General features: G+C 34.1%; 1 protein-coding gene across 3 annotated transcripts in view; it reads left to right on the top strand.

Annotated features, from left to right (window-relative positions):
• The window catches only part of GALNT13 (polypeptide N-acetylgalactosaminyltransferase 13), a 550480-nt gene that overhangs the window by 374882 nt on the left and 151645 nt on the right, over positions 1-23953 (top strand). For all 3 annotated transcript variants that reach the window (XM_043576749.1, XM_043576748.1, XM_043576751.1), the window contains exon 9: positions 1139-1319. In XM_043576749.1, coding sequence (XP_043432684.1) covers positions 1139-1319 — 181 coding nt within the window. The remainder of the gene's footprint in view (positions 1-1138; positions 1320-23953) is intronic.

Genomic DNA, 23953 nt, shown 5'->3' on the forward strand with positions numbered 1-23953 from the left:
CTGGCAATGCAGAGTCTGCTTGGGATTCTCTCTCCCTCTCTCTCTGCCCCTCCTCCACTCATTCCCTCTCCCTTTCTCTCTCAAAAATAAATAAACATTAAAAAAAGAACAATGCTTCCAATACATAATGATAACTATGACTTGTTTATTGGGATAAACAACCTGTAGCACATATGCAATATATTACATGTATGTAATAAACATACACATACGAGTGTGTGTTCTATGTTTGTATATATATATATATATATATGTGTGTGTGTGTGTGTGTGTGTATTAGTATATTTTATAGATAGCATGCATATACACATATGCTATTAGTATAACCTGTAGCTAAATAATGTAATTTTATAGAAATAAATGTGTTAGGGATACTTAATAATTAGCCTCAACTGCACAGTAAATCTAGGACACCAAGAAATATAGGCAAATGTTTTCTAAGAATTTACAGTTTTGAACAAGAGATAGTGAAGTAAACAATTGCTTACAAGACGGTGTAATCAGTTCTTCATGAAAGGATGTTTAAAGTACCAAAGTCACAACTACAAAACCTCCCTACAGAACCTTCTAGAAGAAGTGATCTTGGAGATAGATATTGAAGGACGCATAGATGGTGAGTGGATATAAAGGAGTCCTAGCACATTTTAATAAGAATACTATATCCAAAGGTGTAAGATTCTGGCAGTATATGATAGCTGAAATTGACAGTCATTTAAAATGACTGGAGTAAAATGAGTGGAGTATAATTGATTTTGCTTTAAACAAATTTAGATATTTACCATGACATCTAACACGTATAATAAATTCATTAATTCATAGCAGAGTTTAGACACTAAATACTATTAAGTAGCGATTAGGTTAACTACTAGAAACTGAAAATTTGGTAGTTTAACAAAGGCAATGAAAAAAATAATTGAAACTTACAAGTCCAACACTACAATATTTACAAATATCAAGTTCTTCTAAATTAGAATCCTTTGCCAAGCTAAGTATACCAGTTCTAAATTTTGTGTCCATCTGAGGTTTGCTTGAGCCATATAAGATCTAAAGATCTGGCCTTAGTTAGCCTCAGTTCCTTGTCAGACATTATTACTGCATTATGTACAATGATTGAGATATGATTGCTTTTTTTCCACAGATTTGGCAATGTGGAGGCTCTTTGGAGATTGTGACTTGCTCCCATGTTGGTCATGTTTTTCGGAAGGCAACTCCTTACACTTTCCCTGGTGGCACTGGTCATGTCATCAACAAAAACAACAGGAGACTAGCAGAAGTTTGGATGGATGAATTTAAAGATTTCTTCTATATCATATCCCCAGGTAAACAATTCTAATATCTTTGTTCATCTGCAGGGAAAAATAAAATATTAAACATGCTAAATATGTGTTTCATTATTGCTACTATTCCACCAGTTTAACTAAAATGTATTTTATCACCATAATATTACAGAAAATCGTATTTGAGAAGGTAGTACTATGAAGTCATTTTTCATATCAAATGAGAAGGACTATACTTATCTCAAATGGCTAAATATTCCTTTTTCTTTGTTTCTTTCTGGCACAAGTATTATGCCAGAAAAGTGGAGCAAGCAGAGAGATCTAAATTTAATTAATATGTATCAGCTCAATTTAAGAAAAAAAAAATTTTTAAAAGAAGTAAGCCTTTGTTTCCTTATTTCCCAAATAAAGTTGGATAAGTTGGCAAGAAATTTTGTTAACATTTAAACAGAGATGTTCCCTACTGCCTAAATTATTTCCTAAAGATATAGGATGGTAAGTTACACAGATATAAAACTTTATCTTTTTAAAGAATATTAAATGATGTAGTAAATTACTCATTAATAGATATGTAGAAAAGCATAATATAGGATACTAAAATATTATCCTACTTTAGTTACAAAACGTAGGTATGGAGATAGAGGTAAATGTAAGCTATCACTGGATAATAGGATTGTGAATAATTTATTCTTTTCCTTATATCTTTTTAAATTTTTAAAGTAAAACATAGCATTTACTGTTAAATTTATTTGAAATGAATTAAAAGGAAAATATTTTTTTTTAATTTTTTTTTCAACGTTTATTTATTTTTTTGGGACAGAGAGAGACAGAGCATGAACGGGGGAGGGGCAGAGAGAGAGGGAGACACAGAATCTGAAACAGGCTCCAGGCTCTGAGCCATCAGCCCACAGCCCGACGCGGGGCTCGAACTCATGGACCGGGAGATCGTGACCTGGCTGAAGTCGGACGCTTAACCGACTGCGCCACCCAGGCGCCCCGGGAAAATATATTTCAATAAAGAATTTAAAAATTGTTTTAAAGAATGTTACTAGCCATTAAAAAAGAAGAAAAATATAAAGTGTGAAAAAAAAATCCCATACCTGAGTGGAGTAATTATGAATGATTTTATTTTTATAATTTTCTAGAATTTTCCTAATAGCTGTATTACTTATTTAAAAAAACAACCTCTGAGACATTGCGTTGTTTTCTAAGGAAGTAACATGAGACATTATGAGAAGATACAAACAAGGAGAAGACATAGGGGCCTTCAAGATCTCAAAGTTTAGACAAAGAGACAGAAACATAAATTAATACAATGGAAATTCAACTGTATTGATAAAATAATTTTTTAAAATTCTATTTTGATAGTTTATGCATAGGCCTTGTGGTCATCAATGTCATCATTATGTAACCCACAAGAATACCAAAAATTCATGCTTACATCCTCTCTCCTACATTATAATCTATTGAACGGTTTGGAAACACCAGTTTAGGTTCCGACAGGCTCTGATTTCTGAAAGTATATATGCGGCTGTGAAAATTCTTCTTCTACAGATAAAGGGACAATGAGCAGTATGAATTTCCTTATTAAGATCCAGTATTACTATAGAAAAGAAAAATGAGAGCAATGCATGTGTAAATGTGTGATTAGGTGAAGGATTTTTCTTGCACATTTTCAAGCCTCTTCCATGTCGAGAAGCTATTGTCAGGAACACTATTTCACGCATAGATGTATTTCTCTTTACAGTAGAAAGCCAGTCCAGATATTTAGAGTCGCATTTGGCAAGAACATGTAAAATTCGTAGCAAGGCAGTGACATTTATATAACCTTTTCATTTTCTTTTGATAATGCCTTCTGAACTCAAATCATTACTTGTAGAAATATATAAGCTCAAATACGAAGAAAGGAGTAGTGGAAGAAAGAAATGTGCCATGTGTGATTATATACAACTTATATTCAGGAATAGAAGTATTTGAGAATAATTGCAACCATGTGTATTGTAGTCACCCATGATGAATATTATTTGTAAAAAGCAATGTGTTAGATTTTGTATAATTTCCCATTGAGTGAAAAAGGCAGATAAATAGTAGAACCATTTCTCAAACTGTAATGAAATGAAAGCCTTAGAGTTTAATGGGTAAAAAGGAACACTTGCTTTCTGGAACTATTGACTTTATGTTACTCAACAGGGACTGTTTGTATATTCTGGAAACCGTAGCTATCATTTGGAAGCTTATTGTTCTTATGAAATGGGCTTATTTAAATCCAAAAAGGTATTTTGGAAAGCAGGAAAAGGACATTTGGGGAATATGCTGAAAATATCTAGGAACTTCTTCAGGACGTTTGCATTTTTGTATGTCTCTGAGACTGTCAGCGTGGCCAAGCATGGAACCTGCCTGCTGTAGTATGGGCAAGAAGGAAGAACCAAAAACACAAAACAATAAATTGCTTGTCAGTGAAAAAGGAAAGGAAGTAAGCTGGAAACTAGAGTTGGATGTCAAAAACAGTTCTAGCCCTAGACAGCTTTCTGATCATCCAAAAATAGATAAAATGTGTTTTATTGGGGAAATCAAGACTCTGTCACTTGTATGGTGGTGAGCCTTTTTTGAGTGAATGACTATTTTAGTCATTACTGATCGTCTCTGATACTCTTAAAATCAACATCATGGATTTCTTTGCTATCATCCAGAATTGTTGGGATTCTGTTTTTAATCTCCTTGGGTAAAAGGAAAGTTTGTAAAGAGAGAAGGTGGTGTATGGGGATAGCAGAGAGATCCATGCGTGCACACCTACACTTAGACTTACATCCTTTACTCTGATATACATGCACGCACACAAACACACACATGTATTTATGAAAAACTCTAAAAAGCTTATATTGAATTCTGTTTAATTATCCAAAACTTCCTTAATAAGTGGGCTAAGGAAAATGTTATAATGCTTTCTAGAAGGACCTTTATGTATCTATTAATTTGCCCAAGATGTTTTGTGAAGAGACTCCCATTTTTTACACCCAAGGCTTCTATTAAAAAAATCTTGTTCTCCTCTTACACATTTGTTCAAAGGGTGATCTTTAAGTGCTGAGCCTTTATGAATTGAATTCTGACAACTTTGTTTCCTTCCAATATACTCTATAAAATACTGCCTATTGGTTGGTTTCATGCTTCAGCTCTGTCTTGAAAAGACTGGTATTCTTTCTCTCTCAAAAGTGTATTCCCTATAGTTTTAATACCACAGCCAATCCATTATTACCGTGTGCCATATTGTTCTTTGTCTATTACTTGTCTCTTTATCCATAGTAGTTCAGAGACGTGTAGTTACAGTGTTTAGCAACTTTCCTGTCATTTTACAGTCCTAGAAAAACTGTGTGTTGAATAATTAGAAGAACCAATGAATGACTAAAGGGAATGACCAATGCACTTTAAAGGGAAGCCACTTTTGTTTCTTCTTTTCTACTGAATTCTCCATGGATGTTTGATCTGTGCCAAACTCCTCACAAGAACTGCAGCACATTGGAAGCTTTTGTCCTCCTTCCCTGACCTAACCCCTGAGTAAAGACCCACTTCCCTGATCTAACCCCTGATTTAGGACCCGTTGATAAGAGGGAAATGAAAGGTACTCTTCATATATCTGTGATGTCTTATAGGTACTTATAGGTACTTAACGGTACTCTTCATATATCTGAGTTTCCTCTCCGAAAAGAAGGTTCCATTGGTTTACTCGTGTTCTTAGGGAATTATGATTACAGCATAACTATAGACACACACAGTAATATAATCCTACCTTCCAGGACTAATATAAAAGTCTAACAGGCACGATTTAGACAAACAATAACATTCTGCAATAGAGCAGCATAGTATAAGAGCCCATAAGCTTAAAATATGACTACTTTTACACATGTTGATTTTTATTTTTCTCATGACCCCCATTAATTTAAAGTTAAAATGGGATGTATAGATAACTATGTATGTGAATTACTTTATCTGACTTTTTTGCAAAATATTTACTGTACATCCTAATTGTCTCAGCCTATGCCCATTAGCCATTGGCAATATTGATAGAGCTGGCTGTATCTAATTATGTCTCCCAAATGGGTATATGAATGAAGAATAGAAATACTTTGAAATAGTGTTGAAGAATACATTTTCAACACTTGTTTAGTTTGCTTTCTGGCTGCCTTTTTGAGGATGCAAATACTAAAGCATCATTGATTTTTAAAGCCCTGTAGGCTCTTAAAGTCTGAGGCAGTTTTTACTAGTAATTGGGCTGTTACAGCTGGAGGCAATGTGATTGTCCTAGCAAATCCTTTGAAATGAAGTGATGTCAGCAGAAACCACTCTTCACAGAGCAACCCATTATAAATGCCCACATTTTTTTCCTATCAGTCACAGGTAAAAAGCTTAAGAACTTTAAAATACAGTGTAGTCATAACACTAACCATGTATTTGAAATGCTGGATGCTCTGTAAATATTGATTTTCTTTTGGGGGGAGATAGATTTCTAACTGTGTATCAAAGGACATGGTGATTAGAAGAAGCTGTCCTTATATAACCTCCAGTTTTTCTTCCTTTTTTTTTAGTTTTTTTTTTAAGGTTTATTAACCTTTCAGAGACAGGGAGACAGAGCACTAGTGGGAGAGGGGAAGAGAGAGGGGGAAACACAGAATTGAAAGCAGACTCTAGGCGCTGAGCTGTCAGCACAGAGCCCAATGTGGGGCTCGAACTCACAGATGGTGAGATCATGACCTGAGCCAAAGTCGGTGGCTCAACTGACTGAGCCACCCAGGTGCCCCTGTTCTTCCTTTTCTTAATGAACCACTTGTGCTCTTGTTTTGAGCAGACACAAATTGAAAATAGAATTTGAAGATCCCCCAAACATACCTTTAAAAGTATTTATATGTGACTGGGAAAACAGCTTATTTTCCTTTGGCAATTCTGTAGCATTTTGATCTGTATTCCAGATAAACAGAAACCTCACATTTAGCAACACGTCCTTGAACTTATTTTGAAGGTTAACTCTATCTGTTAACCTTTTAAAAATACTTTAGAAAAGTCAGTTCATCAGAGGCAGCGTTTGTTAGAAGCATCTTTGCATCATTATGAAAGTTTAAGATGTATGTTCCTTTCTATCTCTTGAAATTTTTATCTATGAAATACCAATGTTTTTCAGCATGCTGGTTTTTTGAAGATACAATATTTAATAACCAGCCCTTTGAATGTAGGTCCTAATTTCTTTTTTGAGTCATAAAAATGTGGTTCCAGGCCGATTTCATGAGCACAGGTTTTGATGTTCTCCACAAAATATGCAGCATGCACATTTTTTTAAATAATAGTCCAGGGATATCAGTTTTTGGTTGGGTTAACATAAATTCATCTCTAAAGAGTGCGGCAGTTCTGAACATAAAATACATTTGCACCTGTGAATTTTGTATTTTTATTAATAAACACTTCTTCAGCAGCACCAACCATGTTCTCACCAAGTGCATAGGATATCAGGAGGAGGAAATTCTAAATCATTTTAATATGCTTGATTGTAATAGCACATAATTCATGTATCTGGTTGATACTGTGAAATGCTAAATGTGGAAGAAAGGAATGATGGCTATACTCAATATTGTTGGTATTGTGGGTGGACAGCTGTTTTTCCTTGCTACAATTAATTAAAGACACTAGGTCAATTTTTATTGTTGGTATTTTATGGGTATTCATTTGTGTTTCTTTTATAATAATGATATTTTCATGCTTCTGTCTTCATTGGGTAGGTATTTATTAAATTCCTGATCTGCACCGTGCCAGGTAGGTAGGGTACAAACACAGAAAAGATGTTGTTTTTGCCTTTAAAAAGTGAACTGCCTATATCATCACAATTAATTAGTTTAAATAAAAAATGAAATTAAGTGCTTAGTACATGGGGAATACACTGTCAAGATTTAAAAGGGATACTTATGTGAACAACCAACATTCTCCTTGATTTCTACTCTCACTCATAAGCATCAAAATCAAATGAATCTCTAAGTCTTTTCCCTTCTACCTGCTAAGTTTTCTCAAATCCGTTCAGTTATTCTTGTTCTTCCACTCATCTTAAATCCAGAGAAACTCCTGACCATCCTGATGGGTCCTCCTGCCTCAAAGCTTTGCCCACTTTTCACCCACTTTTACCATGTTGCTCGAGGACGCTCCTGAAACTAAATTTCATTTGATTTCTCACTTACCTACCAAACTTTTAATGACTTAACAGAAAGTCAAAAATCTGGAATGTGGCCAGATCTGATGCTCACCCAGCCTTTCGTCCTCTATTTTCAACCCTAGCTTTCCACACACCAACCATGTGGAACTAAAGTCTCAATGTGTTCCCTCCAGCTTTTAGAGTTTTGCATATGTCTAACATAGTATTTGATGAGTTAATAGTATTTGATGAGTTAATGAGTGAGTTTACCTCTGCATAAAGTGCCATCATCATCCACCGACATTCATGATTCATGTGTAATGTTTATTAGCGTTTTCGCGGGGACTCCAATGGCCTCCCCTGTTGTAGTATTTATGCATTTTTAAAGTATTTCTTCCCTCCACTAATCTGTGTGAATAAAGAGACTATATTTGTTGTTTGGTTAGTTGATTGGTTGGTTGGTTTTGTTTTTAGAGTTCATTGAACTCAATTTTTTCTTATTATATTTGTCAGAGGCAAAATATATGTTTCAGTCACCACTGCTGTGTCCCCCTGCTCCAAAATAACCCTCTATGAAGCATTTGGTGCCTATCCTTCAAATCCTTTTCCTATGCATTTGTATACATATATAGACATATATACATATATTAAGTAAATAAGATCATATAATAGATACTGTTTTAATTTCCTTTCTTTTAACTATATAGTTTGTCCTATAATGTTTTACACAGAATTCACATAAGATTATATCATTCTACCTTGCAACTAAATAATACTGTACTGCATGGATATATCAAAACTTATTTAATCATACCCATAGTGACAAACATTTGTCGGCTTGTGGTTGTGTGTTATTATAAGTTACAGAAGCGTTCTTGAAGCAGTATCTTTTGAACCTGGTAGGATTTGTCTAAACAACATAGCAACCTAAAAAAGAGTTGGTAGCAGACTACCTGGATTATTTCAGGTCCTGGCTCCACATAACCCCTCTCTGTATTTACTTAACTTATCTGCGCTTAGTTTCCTTACTGTAAATGAGACTTATAATAATTGGGCCTTCCACATAAAGATTTTTGAGACTTAATTGACAACTAGATATATAAGGCATTTTCGACAATGCTTGGCAACATTAAACACTCAATTAGTGCTAGATATTTGTTATCATTATCCAGATATATTCATACAAGTAGATTTAGTGAATCAAAGAATATGTACATTTGTATTTTGGTAGAAATTTTCAAAACTTCCATCCAAAATGATTGTAACCATTATTCCACCAACGGTTCTTGAGCACTTATGATATGATATCACCACTCCAGATTTTTAATACTTTTTATTTTTGCATAGATATGTGTGTGCACATATATATGTGTATATTTATTTATATTTGCATATAGAATTGATACATATCTAGTTTCTTTTCTCATGTTGCTACTAGGTATGAACATCTTTTTTATTATTACCTGGATTTCTTCTTTTTATTCATAACTTTTGTTCACTTTACTATTGGATATCTTTTCCCTTTTATATATTCATAGATCTTTATGTATTTTTGTAACCAATATTTTGTATGTTATATACACTGCAAGTATTTTCTCCCAGACTGCATATGTTGTAATTTTTTTGTATATAAAAATATATCTTAAAAAAGAATTTAATTGTTGAAGTGAAATCTGGCTGGCTTAACCTTTATGGCTTTAGAGATTATTTTGTGTTAAAACAGACTGGCAAATTTTAGGTACCCCACTAATGTTTGTTGAGTGATTTAAGTTTGAGGTTAGTAAAATGTGCAGGATTTTTTTTTTAAATAGTCTGTGATCTCTCTGGGAAATAAATGGAAGTAGAATGCTAGAATCCGATAATTCTCCTTATGCAAAGTATTATCATCTTTATCCGTGGAACATATATAAAAGTATTAGCTTCAATAGTTATATCAGCTATAGCTAATCAGTTACAACAGTTAAAATTTTAAATAAATCTATTAAATGATTATATCAGTTCCCATTACAGTAATTATTTCCAAATATCTTGAATTGTATTCATGGTCCATAAAGTTAATAAACAGATTATATAAATAATGTTTATTGAATGCTACAAAAATATTGAATTTGAACAGTAAGGGTGGATCATTGTACCCTCAGAGTCTTTGATTAACCAATCAACAACTCAGATAATTAGTCCCTGAAATAATTTTATCATTACCAAATCTGAGTAGTTTCAAGTATTTCTAGAGTGAATAAATATTACTTAAGCTCTAATATAGATTTATTCACATAACTATCACTACCTCCTAGGATTTAGATATCAAAATTATTCATACTTTTAGTTTTTGGTTCATCTTTAAATGAAAAATGTATAGCCCTAGTCTAATCAGTGTGTGTGTGTGTGTGTGTGTGTGTGCAACTTCTGCAATATTCTGAAGTTTCCAGTAAGTAAATTCTACCTCATTTAGATTGGATGCTCATGATTAATTTTCATTTCCTTAAAGCTTGTTCAACTAGTCAGAATAGGACATTACAATGTTTTTCAAATTGGTGTAAATGATCAAGAACACTTGTGTAAGATGGATGGATTTTTACTCTCAGAAGTTGGCCAAGAGTTTTTATTGATGTAAGAGCATTAAATATGGATCAAACATGATTCAGGTGCATACAGAGGTTTTCCCATACCTACTTTCATCTTGTGATCTTCAGAGTGCCCCAATTTTACTATATAATTTTAGCATAACTAAAATTGAACAGCTTAACACTTATATAATCAATTACATTAAATGTTGATTCTAATTCTTACCTCAGTTGAAGAGCTCCTTCTGACACTAAGCAGCAGTCATTTACATAAAGTTATTGGCGGTCAGATGGTTACAAATTGCAGATTTCTTTTCTTTTTTTTCTCAAATTGCAGATTTCTTGTTTTAAATGCTCTCAGGCTAAGTCCCCTGCATTAGGTGTTCTGGTGGATTATCTTTACCTGGATTTCTATGTTATCATCATCTTTAGCTGTTTTAAATAACAGTTACTTATTTACATATACTCTTAGGAGAGTGAGCAGAGTCAAAGATAACTTTTAGAGAATTAGGAAACACAGCCTTTTCTAGATCCAGTAATGATAGAATGTGGATTAAACTCAGTGTGCTAAGTTGAGGCTCTTTAAAATAATTCTTGGCAAAAATAAAACAATACAAAAAGGAACTAGCCACATGCTAGCCTACCAGACATTAAATACTAATGACATTGGGTGCCTAGATGGCTCAGTCGGTTAAGTTTTTGACTCTGTTTTAAGCTCAGGTCATGATCTCACAATTTGTGGGTTTGAGCCCCGCATCAAGCTCCATGTTGACAGTGTGGAGCTTGCTTGAGATTCTCTCTCTCCCTCTCTCTCTGCCCCTCCCCTGTTCACTCTCTATCTCTTTCTCAAAATAAATAAACATTTAAAAAAAAAAAACAACTACTAACGATAGATTACCTTAGCATCCTAATAACTTACAGTCTTTTGGGAGTAGCTCTCCTTTAGCGTGTTAACACAAATTATCTAGAAAATAAAAACTATTTTTAGTAGTTATCTTTATTCAATGAGGTTATAAGTTAAGGAGAGCTTTGCAGCTAATCGTTGGCAGAAAAGAATGTAGGGCAATAGTTCTAGGCCAGAATGGAAAGGTGATTTAGACAGGGTGAGAGTTTTGCAAAGGAAAGTAGAAACAATTTCTGAACAGGTAAGATGCCTATTTAACAAATAGGCCTCTTGCATGTTTTCACCAGAAGCAGCATTAATATGAAGTAGTTATAGTTAATGTGGGGTTGTCAGTGCCTTAAGACAGGTGGCCACCATATTGACAACCATCTATGAGCCCCCGGATGTGAAAGCTCTACTTTAGACCGTTTGCACACATACACATAGATTTATTAACACATAATCAATGAGGTAAGTAGTAATTCTGTATTAATTGCCTACAAGTATTGATGTTTTAAAAAATTTTTTTACATTTATTTATTTTTGAGAGAGACAGACAGTACGAGCAGGGGAGGGGCAGAGAGAGAGGGAGACACAGAATCAGAAGCAGGCACCAGGCTCCGAGCTGTCAGCACAGAGCCCAACACGGGGCTCGAACCCATGAACCGTGAGATCATGACCTGAGCCGAAGTCGGACACTCAACTGACTGAGCCACACAGGTGCCCCATAGAAGTATTGATGTTTTAATTGCAAGAGACATGAACAAAAATTAAGAGATTATTTTTTTAATGTTAATATTTGAGAAAGAGAGAGAGAGAGTGTTAGAGAGAGGAGGAGGGGGAGGGACTATGAGAGGGGGACAGAGGAGCCAAAGAGGACTCTATGCTGACAGCAGAGAGCCCAGTGTAGGACTTGAACTCACTAACTGTGAGATCATGACCTGAGCCGAAGTTGGATGCTTAAGCCACCCAGACACCGCAAGAAATTGTTATATTTTACAAATAGATTTAAAGTGACAAAACAATGAAGATCTCAGATTAGCATTTATCTTTGGTTAGTTGGGCTGAGCAAGTTAAATTTTAAATAATACATGATATTAGTCATTTGAATTAAGGCATATTCTAAACATGGAAATAACGATAAAATATATCTAACAGCTAAACTTTTCTAATGTATATTGTTGAAAATAAGATAAATGAAATTATAGTGATGGTGTTCTTATGACTGAAAGTTATTCTGTCAGAATTGTCATTACTAAATGAGCTCCATTGTGACATTATTTTAATTTTTAAACTGTTTTGTATTATAAACTGCACATTTTTGGCACAACATCTCAGTTAAAAAAATTTGAAAACTTAGGAATTTTTCACAACTTAGTAATTTAGGAAATTCTATTCTTTCAGCACAATTTAATTATATTTCCAATAAAAAATTCTTATGGGAATTAAAGAACATAGATCTCAAGTGTCTGAATAAGTTATTTAATTGATCAAAATGAACTTTCCAAATTAGATGTAACTATATGTAACTAGCCTTCGATCTATGATATACGAACAACAGTGGAAAGAAGGGGGGGCTCTGATTGAGAAATAAGGTAAGAGAGGGTGCAATGTTTTTACTAAAAAGGGATATTATGTGGAAAAGCTCAGGCATTTGTATAGATTCAGAAGATAAGAAATTATAAGCAGACAATTTTAAGTTCTCGACCAAGAAGCTTTCCAGAAATATAATGAATTGATTTGCAATGCAATGAGTTTCTTGTCTATGGAAATATTCAAACAGAGCCTAGATGTCTGTCTTTTAGAGACGCTTTAATGAGAATTGAGTAAGAGGCTGGATTTCGTTATCTGAGAAACTTTCATATCAATGAATAAAAACACATTATATTTATTAGCCCCTGGTTTAAAATTGAAAAAAAAAGCAGATTTCAACTCAAAATAAAAAACTTCTAATAACTTTTTCAACCATGTACAGGAAGTCTTGAAAAAGGATGACTATATGTCCTTGTTTATTTGGGACAGTCATGGTGCATATCTGTTATCTGGGCATAATTATTAATAGTGTCCCCTTTCACTCATAACACTGTCCTGATTTGAACAACAAATTATTTAGTCATTTTACTTATAAAGCATTGAGTAAATTGTATGTGGAAGTGACTGCCTCTGGAAGGGTCTAAGTGGACTGATAGAAATAGCAATCATTATGGCATTGAGCGGGACGAGACTTCTATGCCGGCAGATTCTTGTTTTACCAAAATCTAGAGAAAATCCCTAAGTGTTTCAGACTTTTGAACTACCAGTTTCTAGTAAATGCTCTAGTTCTGTGACCTCTCTGACACCCAAAATAAATGCCCTTCCTTGAAATTCTATCCACAAAGATATGATTAGTTTTTGAAAAGCTATCTCTTTGAAGATAAACTGATGTCACTGAATTCTGATTCGTCTTGATAATGTATTTGCCAACATCTTCCTATTAATATGTCTGATTATAGTAGGGTTACTTTTTTCACTTTTTATATATAATAAGTTTAAACTTTCATTTACACAGTAGAATATAAACTTATTCAATTTCTTGGCTATTCCAGACATAAAAGAAAAATTGTGCCGATATGCATATATGAAATATATATAGTGATGTAAGAGTACTGACTTATTTCTATCTGATTTTTTGACTGTTTAATACATTGTACTTTCCCTGGCAATAATAAAATACCTTACTTTAAATATATTGAAAGGTAGGAGCACCTGGGTGGATCAGTTGGTTAAGTGTCTGACTCTTGATTTTGGCTCTGGTCACGATCTGATGGTCATGAGATTGAGCCCTGCAATGGGCTCTGCAGTGAGCGTGGAGTCTGCTTTGGATTCTATCCCCTTTTCTCTCTGCCCCTCCCTCACTCTCTCTCTCTCTCTCTTTTTCTCCAAATAAGTAAATAAGTATTTAAAAATAAATAAGTAAATAGGAAGATAAAGCCATATAAAATTCTCATTTTGATTGAAAAGGTTACAATATAATGATAGATTTTCCTATAAGTTTGGAAAACTAAGTAGACATGCCATAATAATATAATGCTAGTACCCTTCTTTCCAAAGCTCAAAAGTTCTCCTGTGAAATTATTTTGTAATCCCAGACCATTATGAAATCCTACTTCTTGAGAGAATAGGTATAGCAGATATCCATGCACCTCCTCACTCCCTCCATTAAAATCCTGTGCAATCTATTGTAATTTGTATTTTATCAACCCCCAAATTACAAAATCATATTTTCCTCTTACTGATGTTTATGTGTGCCAGATAGTTTCACAGCTAGTGGACATCTTGATGCTTGTGTGTTCACCAAAGAAACACATAAATCAGACGAAATGTTATCAAATATAAATATTTTCCATAGTCATGTGTCCTATTTTTGAGAAAGTACATGTAATATCAGAGTTAACAATTATTTCTGTGAATATGGTGAATCATTATTTGAAAACTGGACATTTTCAAGAGAAGTTATATGTTGAGGTTAGATGTTTCCCTGCCAAATCTGTAAAGTACACAATTAGAATATAATTTATCATCTCAAATTAATAGTTAACCAATCTAGAGTCTCCACTTTTGACAATGAAAATATAATTTCTTCATTGTCAAATAAAATAAGAACATTTGGAAGCCAATGCTGATTGGCTGAAAACAATGCAGGAAGATTTTGCGTGGACTGTGCTTGACTTTCTTCCATTGGACTTTCCTGTGTTTAGAGTCACTGTGTTTTATTAATGAAGAGACAAACATGGAAGGAAAGCAATGAGGTGTGGGCTTCTTGGCAAATTTCTGAATGTAGGTTCAACAGAAATGTTGCCCAGAAATGTTCATTTATGTCAGACCCCACAGTGTACTTGGAAGCCTTTTACCCCATGGCTGTCAGTAAAGAGTAGTAGAGGAGGGTGGTAGCTATGCAAGAAAAATTACAAATAGGTGGTCTAACAGAAGCTGTGGGATAAAAGCTGTGTTTTATTTGTAAATATACTAGTTTCTTCTATGGCCCACTTTCTCCACTCTCACTCTACACAACTTTCTTTTTTTATTTTTTTAAATTTTTAAAAAATATTTATCTCTTTATTGAAGTTCAACACAATTCAGAAAAGTGCACTATTTTTAAGTACGTAGTTCAATGGATTTTCATACCCCAAATGCACCTGTGTCACCAGGATCCAGATCAAGAACCACATCATTTCAAAGCCGCTTAACCTCCCTTGCTCCTAGAAGCCTCTCATGCCCCTTCTGATTGCTACCTTTTTATAAATCCTGACTTCTGAGATCATAGATTTGCCTATTCTTAACTTTTACATTAATGGAACTCTACAGTGTGTGTTCATCTGTGTCTGGGTTCTTTTGCTGGGCCTAATGTTGTGTAGATCAGCCATTCTTATTGTTATGTAGAATTCCATTATGTGACTATAACATACTTTATATTGATTCCCTTTTTGTTGATGGGCATTTGAGCGGTTTCCAAGTTTGGGGCTGTTGTGAAAAGTCTTGAGAATTTATGTACTTGTCCTTGGATGAACATATGAATGCATTAATGTTGATATGTTCCTGGGAGTGTAATTGCTGGATCATAAAATTTATAGCTTTTTTTTTTACATAAAACTTACATGTTTTTTTCTGATTATGGGTTTTCTTTTCTTTTTTTTTAGTTGAGTATAGTTGACACACAGTGTTATATTAGTTTCGGGTGTATGACTTCATGATTTGACAAGTTGATGCATTATGCTTTGTTCACTACAAATATAGCTACCATTTATCCCATTACATTGATGTTACAATTTCATTGACTCTATTCTTTATGTTCTTCTTCTAATTCCTGTAACTTTTCCATTCCATAACTGGAGGCCTATATCTCCTTCTTCTTTTCACCCATTTTGCTGAACCCCCATCCTCCTCCCCTCTGACATCACTCAGTTTGTTCTCTGTGTTTATTGTTCTGCTTCTGCTTTTCGGTTTTTTTTTTTCTATTTTTGATTTTTGTTGTTTCAAATTTTTATTTAAATTATAGTTAGTTAACATGACTGTAATATTGGTTTCAGGATTAGAATTCAGTGATTCTAAATATAACAGCCAGTGCTCATCCCAACAAGTGTCCTCCTTAATACCCATCACCCGTTTATCCATCCTCAGCCCACTTCCCTTCCATCCACCACAGTTTGTTCTCGGTGGTTAAGAGTTTCTTATGGTTTGCTTCTCTCTCTTTTTTCCCCCTTCCCCTGTGTTCATCTGTTTTGTTTCTTAAATTCCACATATGGGTGAAATCATTTAATATTTGTCTTTCTCTGACTGATTTATTTTGGTTAGCATAATACACTCTAGTTCCACCCACTTCATTGCAAATATCTTCTCCCATTCCGTAGGCTGTCTTTAGTTTTGTTGATTGTTTCCTTCACTATGCAGAAGTGTGTGTGTGTGTGTGTGTGTGTGTGTGTGTTTATCTTGAAGAATCCCAGTAGTTGATTTTTGCTTTTGTTTTTCTTGCCTTCAAAGAAGTGTCTAGTAAGAAATTGCTATGGCCAAGGTCAAAGAGGTTGCTGCCTTTGGTTGCTTCTAGGATTTTGTTGCTTCTAGGATTTTCTGTCTCAAATTTGGGTCTTTCATCTATTTTGAATTTATATTTGTGTATGGTGCAAAAAGGTGGTCCATTCCATTCTTCTGCATGTTGCTGTCCAATTTTTCCAGCACTATTTGTTGAAGAGACCATCATTTTCCATTGGATATTCTTTCCTGGTTTGTCAAAGATTAGTTGACCATATAGTTGTGGGTCTATTTTTCAGTTTTCTATCCTGTTTCATTGATCTATTGGATCAATGCCTGTTTTTTGTGCCAATACCATACTGTCTGGATCACTACAGTTTTGTGATATAACTTGAGGACCAGAATTGGGATGCCTCTACCTTTGCTTTTCTTTTTCAAGATTGCTTTGGCTATTTGGGATCTTTCATAGTTCCACACAAATTTTAGGACTGTTTGTTCTAGCTCAGGGAAAAGTGCTGTGGTATTTTGATAAGGATTGAATTAAATGTGTAGATGGCTTGGGTAGATATTTTAACAATGTTTGTTCTTCCAATCCATGAGCATGGAATGTTTTTCTTTTTTCATTTCTTTGTGTTACCTTCAAATTCTTTCCTAAGTTTTCAATAGTTTTCAGCATACAGATTTTTTATCTCTTTGGTTAGGTTTATTCCTAGGTATCTTATGGGTTTTGAAGCAATTGTAAATGGGATTGATTCCTTGATTTCTCCTTATGCTGCTTCATTATTGGTGTATAGAAATGCAACACATCTCTGTACATTGATATTATATCTTGTGACTTTACTGAGTATATCACTTCTAACAATTTTGGGGTGGAGTCTTTCAGGTTTTCTACATGGGATATCATGTCATCTGCAAATAGTGAAAGTTTGGCTTCTTCCCTGCAATTCTGATGTCTTTTATTTATTTTTGTTTTCTGATTGCTGAAGCTAGGACTTTCAATACTATGTTAAATAACAATGGTGAGAATGGACAATCTGTTTTGTTCATGACTATAGAAGAAAAGCTCTCACTTTTTCCCCATTGAGGATATTTGCTGTGGGTCTTTTGTATATGGCCTGTGTGATGTGAAGGTATGTTCCCTCTATCCCTACTTTGTTGAGGGTTCTTATTAAGAATTGATGCTGTATTTTGTCCAATATTTTTTTTCTGAATCCATTGAGAGGATCATATGGTTCTTTTCTTTTATTAATGTGGTGTATCACATTGATTGATTTGTGAATATTGATCTACTCCTGCAGCCCAGGAATAAATTACACTTGATTATGATGAATGATTCTTTTAATGTAATGTTGGATTCAATTTGCTAGTATCTTTTGAGAATTTTTGTATCCATGTTCATCATGGGTATTGGCACATAATTCTTCTTTTAGTGGGGTCTTCATCTGGTTTTGGAATTAAGGTAATGCTGGCCTTATAGAAGGAGTTTGAAAGTTTTCCGTTAATTTCTAGTTTTTGGAATAATATCAGAAGAATGGGTATTAACTCTTCTATAAATGTCTGGTAGAATTACCCTGAGAAGTCCTATGACCCTGTACTGTTGTTTGCTGGGAGATTTTTTATTACTGATTCAATTTCCTTGATGGTTATGTGAAAATTTTCTAGTTCTTCTTGTTTCAGTTTTGGTAGTTTGTATGTTTCTAGGAATTTATCTATTTCTTCCAGATTGCCCAATTTGTTGGCATATAATTACTCATAATGTTCTCTTATAATTGTTTGTATTTCTTTGGTGTTGGTTGTGATTTCTCCTCTTTCATTCATGGTTTTATTTATTTGTGTCCTTTCTATTTTCTTTTTGCTAAGTCTGGCTAGTAGTTCATCAGCTTTATTAATTCCTTCAAATAACCAGCTCTTAGTTCCATTGATCTGTTCTACTGTTTCTTTGTTGTTGTTGTTTCTATATCATTTAGTTTTACTCTAATCTTTATTATTTATCTTCTGCTGGCTGTAGCCTGTATTTAATATTCCTTTTCTAGCTTTTTTGGGTGTAAGGGTGGGTTGTACAATTGAGACTTGTCTTGCTTTTGATGTATTGCTATATACATCCCTCTTATGGCTGCCTTTGCTTCATTCAAAGTTCTGGATTATCATGTTTTCATTTTCATTTGCTTAAATGTATTTTTTTTTAATTTCTTCTTTAATTTCCTGGTTAACCCATTCATTCTTTAGTAGCATGTTCTTTAACCTCCATGTATTTGTGGTCTTTCCAAATTTTTTGTTTTTTTAAAGATTCCATGTATGAGTGGAATCATATGGTATTTCTCTTTCTGACTAGCTTATTTACATAACATAATGCCCTCTAGGTCCTTCCATGCCTCAAACAACACAAACTCATCCTTTTTTATAATTCTATAACATTCCATTATGCATATATACCACATTTTCTTTATCCATTCGTATATTGAAGGGTACTTAGGTTGTTTTCATTTCTTGGCTATTGTAAATAATGCTGTAATAAACATAGGGGTGCATATATCTTTTCAAGTTACTGTTGTATTTTCCCTGAGTAAATGACCAATAGTGAAATTATTGGATCATATTATATTTCTATTTTTAATTTTTTGAGGAAAAAACTATTTTTCACAATGGCTATACGAATTTACATTCCCACAATAGTGCATGAGGATTCCTTCTTATCCACATCTTCACTAACACTTATTGTTTCTTATCTTCTTGATTTTAGCCTTTCTAATAGACATGAGGTAATATCTCTTTGTGGTTTTGATTTTCATTTCCCTGATGATAAGTGATGTTGAGCATTGTTTCATGTGTCTGTTGGCCACCTGTAGGTTTTCTTTGGGAAAAATGTCCGTTCATATTTTCTGCCCATTTTTAAATGGGTTTTTTGTATGCGTGTGTTGATATATATATATATATATATATATATATATATATATATACACTTATATATTTATATAAATATATTTATATATATTTATATATTTTTTATATTAATCCTTATTGGATATATCATTTGAAAATATCTCTCCCACTCAGTAGGTTGTCTTTTTGTTTTGTTGACTGTTTCCTTTGCTGTGCAGAAGCTTTTTATTTTAATGTAGTCCCAGTAGTTTATTTTTGCTTTTGTTTCCCTTGCTTTAGAAAACGTATCTAGGAAAATGCTGCTATGTCTGATGTCAGAGAAATTATTGTCTGTGTTCTTTTGTAGGATTTTATGGTTTCAGGTTTCATGTTTAGGTCTTTAATCCATTTTGAGTTTATTTTTTGTATGATATTAGGAAATAATCCAGTTTCTTCTTGTACATGTAAGTGTTCAGTTTTCCCAGCACCATTTATTGATAAGACTGCATTTTCTCCATTGTTTATTCTTGCTTGCTTTGTCATAGATTAAGCGATCATATAAACATGGGTTTATTGTAGGGCTCTCTATTCTGTTCCACTGATCTGTGTCAGTTTTTGCACCAGAGCCAAACTGTTTAGATTATAGCTTTGTAGTGTATCTTGAAATCTAAAATTGTGATACTTCTAATTTTGTTTCTTTCTCAGGATTGCTTTGGCTACTTGGGATCTTCTGTGGTTCCATAAAAATTTCAGTATTATTTGTTCTAGTTTTGCAAAAAATGCTATTAGTAGTTTGATAGGGATTGTATTGAATCTGTAGCTTGCTTTGGGTCATGTGGACATTTGACAATATTAATCCATGAACATGAAATATCTTTCCATTTCATGGTGTCATCTTCAATTTCTTTCATCAGTGTTTTATAGTTTTCAGAGTACAAGTCTTTCACTTCTTTGGTTAAGTTTATTCCTAGGTATTTTATTCTTTTGGTGCACTTGTAAATGGTATTGTTTTTTCTCTTTCTGTGACTTTGTCATTAGTATATAGAAAAGTTGCTAATTTCTGAGTATTAATTTTGTACCCTATGACTTTACTGAATTCATTTATTCTTCTAGTAGTTTTTTGGTGGAATATTTAGGATTTTCTATATAGTGTCATGTCACCTGGAAATCATGAGTTTAACTTCTTCTTTACCAATATGGATGCCTCATATTTCTTTTTCTAGTCTGATTGCTGTGGCTAGGACTTCTAGTATTATGTTGAATAAATGTGGTGAGAGTGGACATCCTGTCTTGTTCTTGACCTTAGAAGGACAGCTGTTTTTCACCTTTAAGTATGATGTCAGCTGTGGGTTTTTCATATACGGCTTTTATTATGTTAAAGTATGTTCCCTCTAACCCCATTTTGTTGACAGTTTTTATCATGAATGGATGTTGAATCTTATCAAATATTTTTTTTCTGCATCTATTGAGATTATCTTATGATTTATTTTTCATTTTGTTAATGTGGTATATTACATTGGTTGAATATTGAACAATCCTTGCATCCCAGGAATAAATCCCATCTGACTGTGGTGAATATTCTTTTTAATGTATTATTCTGTATGGCCCACAGGTTTCTTAATTATCTTTTCAAAGGCCAGTCTAGTCTGCCCTAGGCATGGACCAGAGAGGCTAAAGAAGTCTCTTTTATTCTACTTTCAGATGCCATGCCATTCTGGTACTAAAAGCCAGATATTTCCCTGACAAACCTGTCATCCAAGATTCTGTATTTAATTTGGACTCCATCCCAGATCACACTCGTAGGGACATTGACATTGAAAGGAGGTTTTTTGTTTTTGTTTTTGTTTTTGTTTTTGTTTTGCTTTGTTTTGTTTTACCTGTAGAGTCAGAATCCAGTAATAGCTATATAACCTAGAACAAATTATGTAATCTTTTTTTCAAGTTTATTTTATTTATTTTGTGAAAGAGAGAGAGAGAGAGAGGGTGAGCAGGGGAGAGGCAGAGAGGAAGGGAGAGAGGGAGAGAAGGAATCTCAAGCGGGATCTGTGCTGTTAGCACAGAGTCCAAAGTGGGGCTCAATTTCATGAACCATGAGATCATGACCTGAGCTGAAATCAGGAGTCAGGCACTTAACCACCTGAGTCACCCAGGCACCCCTGTAAGCTTTTTATGCCTTAGTTTCTGCATCTATAAAGTAGGAATTTTTATAATTATCTCAATGAATTTCATTTTTGAGATTTTGAGATTTTCATTTATCTCACAGATCCAATTTTTGTAAGCATCAATAAGATAAAGAATAAAGATGTTGGAACTGTATCTGAGACATACTAAGGACTTAATGAACTATAAATAATAATAAATTTCTTAAGAAAATAATATAAAGAAATACAAATCTAGGGCTAAATATTTTATACATATATAAGTATGTATGTAGTTATTGTTAGAACAGTTATTTAAAATGTTATTGATAAATATTAGATGTGACAAAATTATTTACATAATAAAATTATACTTTTATGTAAGAATATATGTCTGACTTTCATCAAGGCATTGTTTTCTAGCTTGGGACAGAGATCACAAACCACTTTGAAAATGTGATGAAGTATATGAAAAATTAGATACACATATATACAACTTTATTCATGCCAATTTGGAATTCATGGAAGGTATGGTTCCCATTTATGGAATTCACAGCAGCCCAAAACCTCATGTCTAGAACTTTAGCTTTAAAGACAATATGGTAGATTAGAAATCTTGGATTTAAGATCTAAACATGTAGATTTTTTTATTCTGGGAAAGTGATTTAATCTCTCAGTCTCTGAGATATTCAATCTCTGAATATTTTTATTAAATTGGCAATTGGAAATGATGATCTCTAATTTCAACTCTAACGTTCTACATTTTTATGACATAACTAGCTTCTCTAATTATTTTAAAATATGAGACCATTTTCTGCCACCTGCTTATGTAGGTATGAATGGGATGATTCAGCAGCAAAGACTAAGGAAGTATATATCTTTCTTTGATTCAGGCCTGTTAAATTGGAGCCAGACACAGAGGGGAAGAGCCAAAAACAGAAAGGATAAGAGATTTGTCCTCAAGACTAGGAGAACAATTAAGTAGAAATATAACTGGATATTAGTGGCATCCTTAGATTGAAGTACTCTGATTCAGGGTAGGAAGCGGTTTCAGAATGTGTACAATATTGTTTGTCTTTAACCTTTCAGTCCTTCAGAATTTTATCCTTGATTCTTAGTCATTAAAGTTGGTGGTAGTCAGGTTGTGTTATTTGTTTGTCTTTGTTCTCATTTTCTGTTACTGCATAACAAATTATCCCCAAACTTAGTGGCTTAAAACAGAATATTTTTTGTGTTTGTGTATCTAATGATTTTGTGAGTCAGGAATTCAGGCAGGTCCCAGCAGAGTAATTTCTGTGCTTCATATGGCAATGACTGAAGTCACTCAGTCATATTCAGCAGGCACATGGCTGGTCTGGAGAGTCCAAGATGGCTTCTCTTGCATATCTGGCACCTTGCTGTGATGGCTAAAAGGCTGGGCTAACCTAGGATGATCAACTAAAGTGCTTTTCTGTGGCCTCTCCAGCAGAGTAGTCTCAGGGTACTCAAATAACTATCAAGGAAGCTCTAGGGGAAGCTTTATGTATGTATGCATGTATGTATGTGTATGTATGTGTTTGTTAATGTTTATTTATTTTGAGAGACAGAGCACGAGCAGGGGAGTGGCAGAGAGAGAGAAGGAGATGCAGAATCTGAAGCAGCCTCCAGATTCTGAACTATCAGCACAGAACCTGGTGGAAGGGTCAAACTCGAGCCATGAGATCATGACCTGAGCCAAAGTCGGACCCTCAACTGACTGAGCCACCCAGGCACCGCTAGGGGAAGCTTTATGTTTCCAGAGGCCTGAGCAGAAGCTGCAAACAATCTTATGAGCTAGACTTGGAAATCCCCACATGCCTCTTCAGCCACATCCTATTAGTGAAGCAAGTCATCAATGCAAACTCAAAACCAAGAAGAGAGATTTTATGCTCTGTCTCTTTTAGGAAGGAGTAGCAAAGTATTTGTGATCATTTTTAATCATCACGATCGGCCACCCCTAAACTTTGAGTAAAGAGGGTTCAGTTAATAATAGTTTTTGTTTCATGGCTATGGCTTATCTAGCTAGCTTGCTAACTGTCTACCTATTTATTCCCTTAATCTCCCATCATAAGCAACCGTTTTAATTTCTTTAATTTGTGTATTTTATTTGACTGTTTTGTTTGAAAAATGTACATTGTTTAGGGTGAGTTTGCTTATTTATTTATTTATTTATGTGTTTATTTATTTATTTTTATTTTTGAGTGAGAGAAAGAGACAGAGAGCAAGTGAGGGAGGGGCAGAGGGAGAGGGAAAGACAGAATCCCAAGCAGGCTCCATGCTCAGCATAGAGCCTGTCACAGAATGCTATCTCATGAAAGTGAGATCGTGACCTGAGACAAAATCAAGAGTTGGCCTCCTAATGGACTGAGCCACCCAGGTGCCCCAGGTGTTGAGTTACAGATCTCCTTATTTTTCTCCTTTTTATACCACAAACACTATGACTTTAACACCAATTCCTGGTTTCTAAGTGTACATCTATGTGCTATAAAGCTCTCAATTGTGGGAATCCTCTGCATTTCACCCCTTTGTCCTTTCTGACATGC

The sequence above is a fragment of the Prionailurus bengalensis genome, chromosome C1 (assembly GCF_016509475.1).
Source record: "Prionailurus bengalensis isolate Pbe53 chromosome C1, Fcat_Pben_1.1_paternal_pri, whole genome shotgun sequence".
Classification (NCBI taxonomy): Eukaryota; Metazoa; Chordata; class Mammalia; order Carnivora; family Felidae; genus Prionailurus; species Prionailurus bengalensis.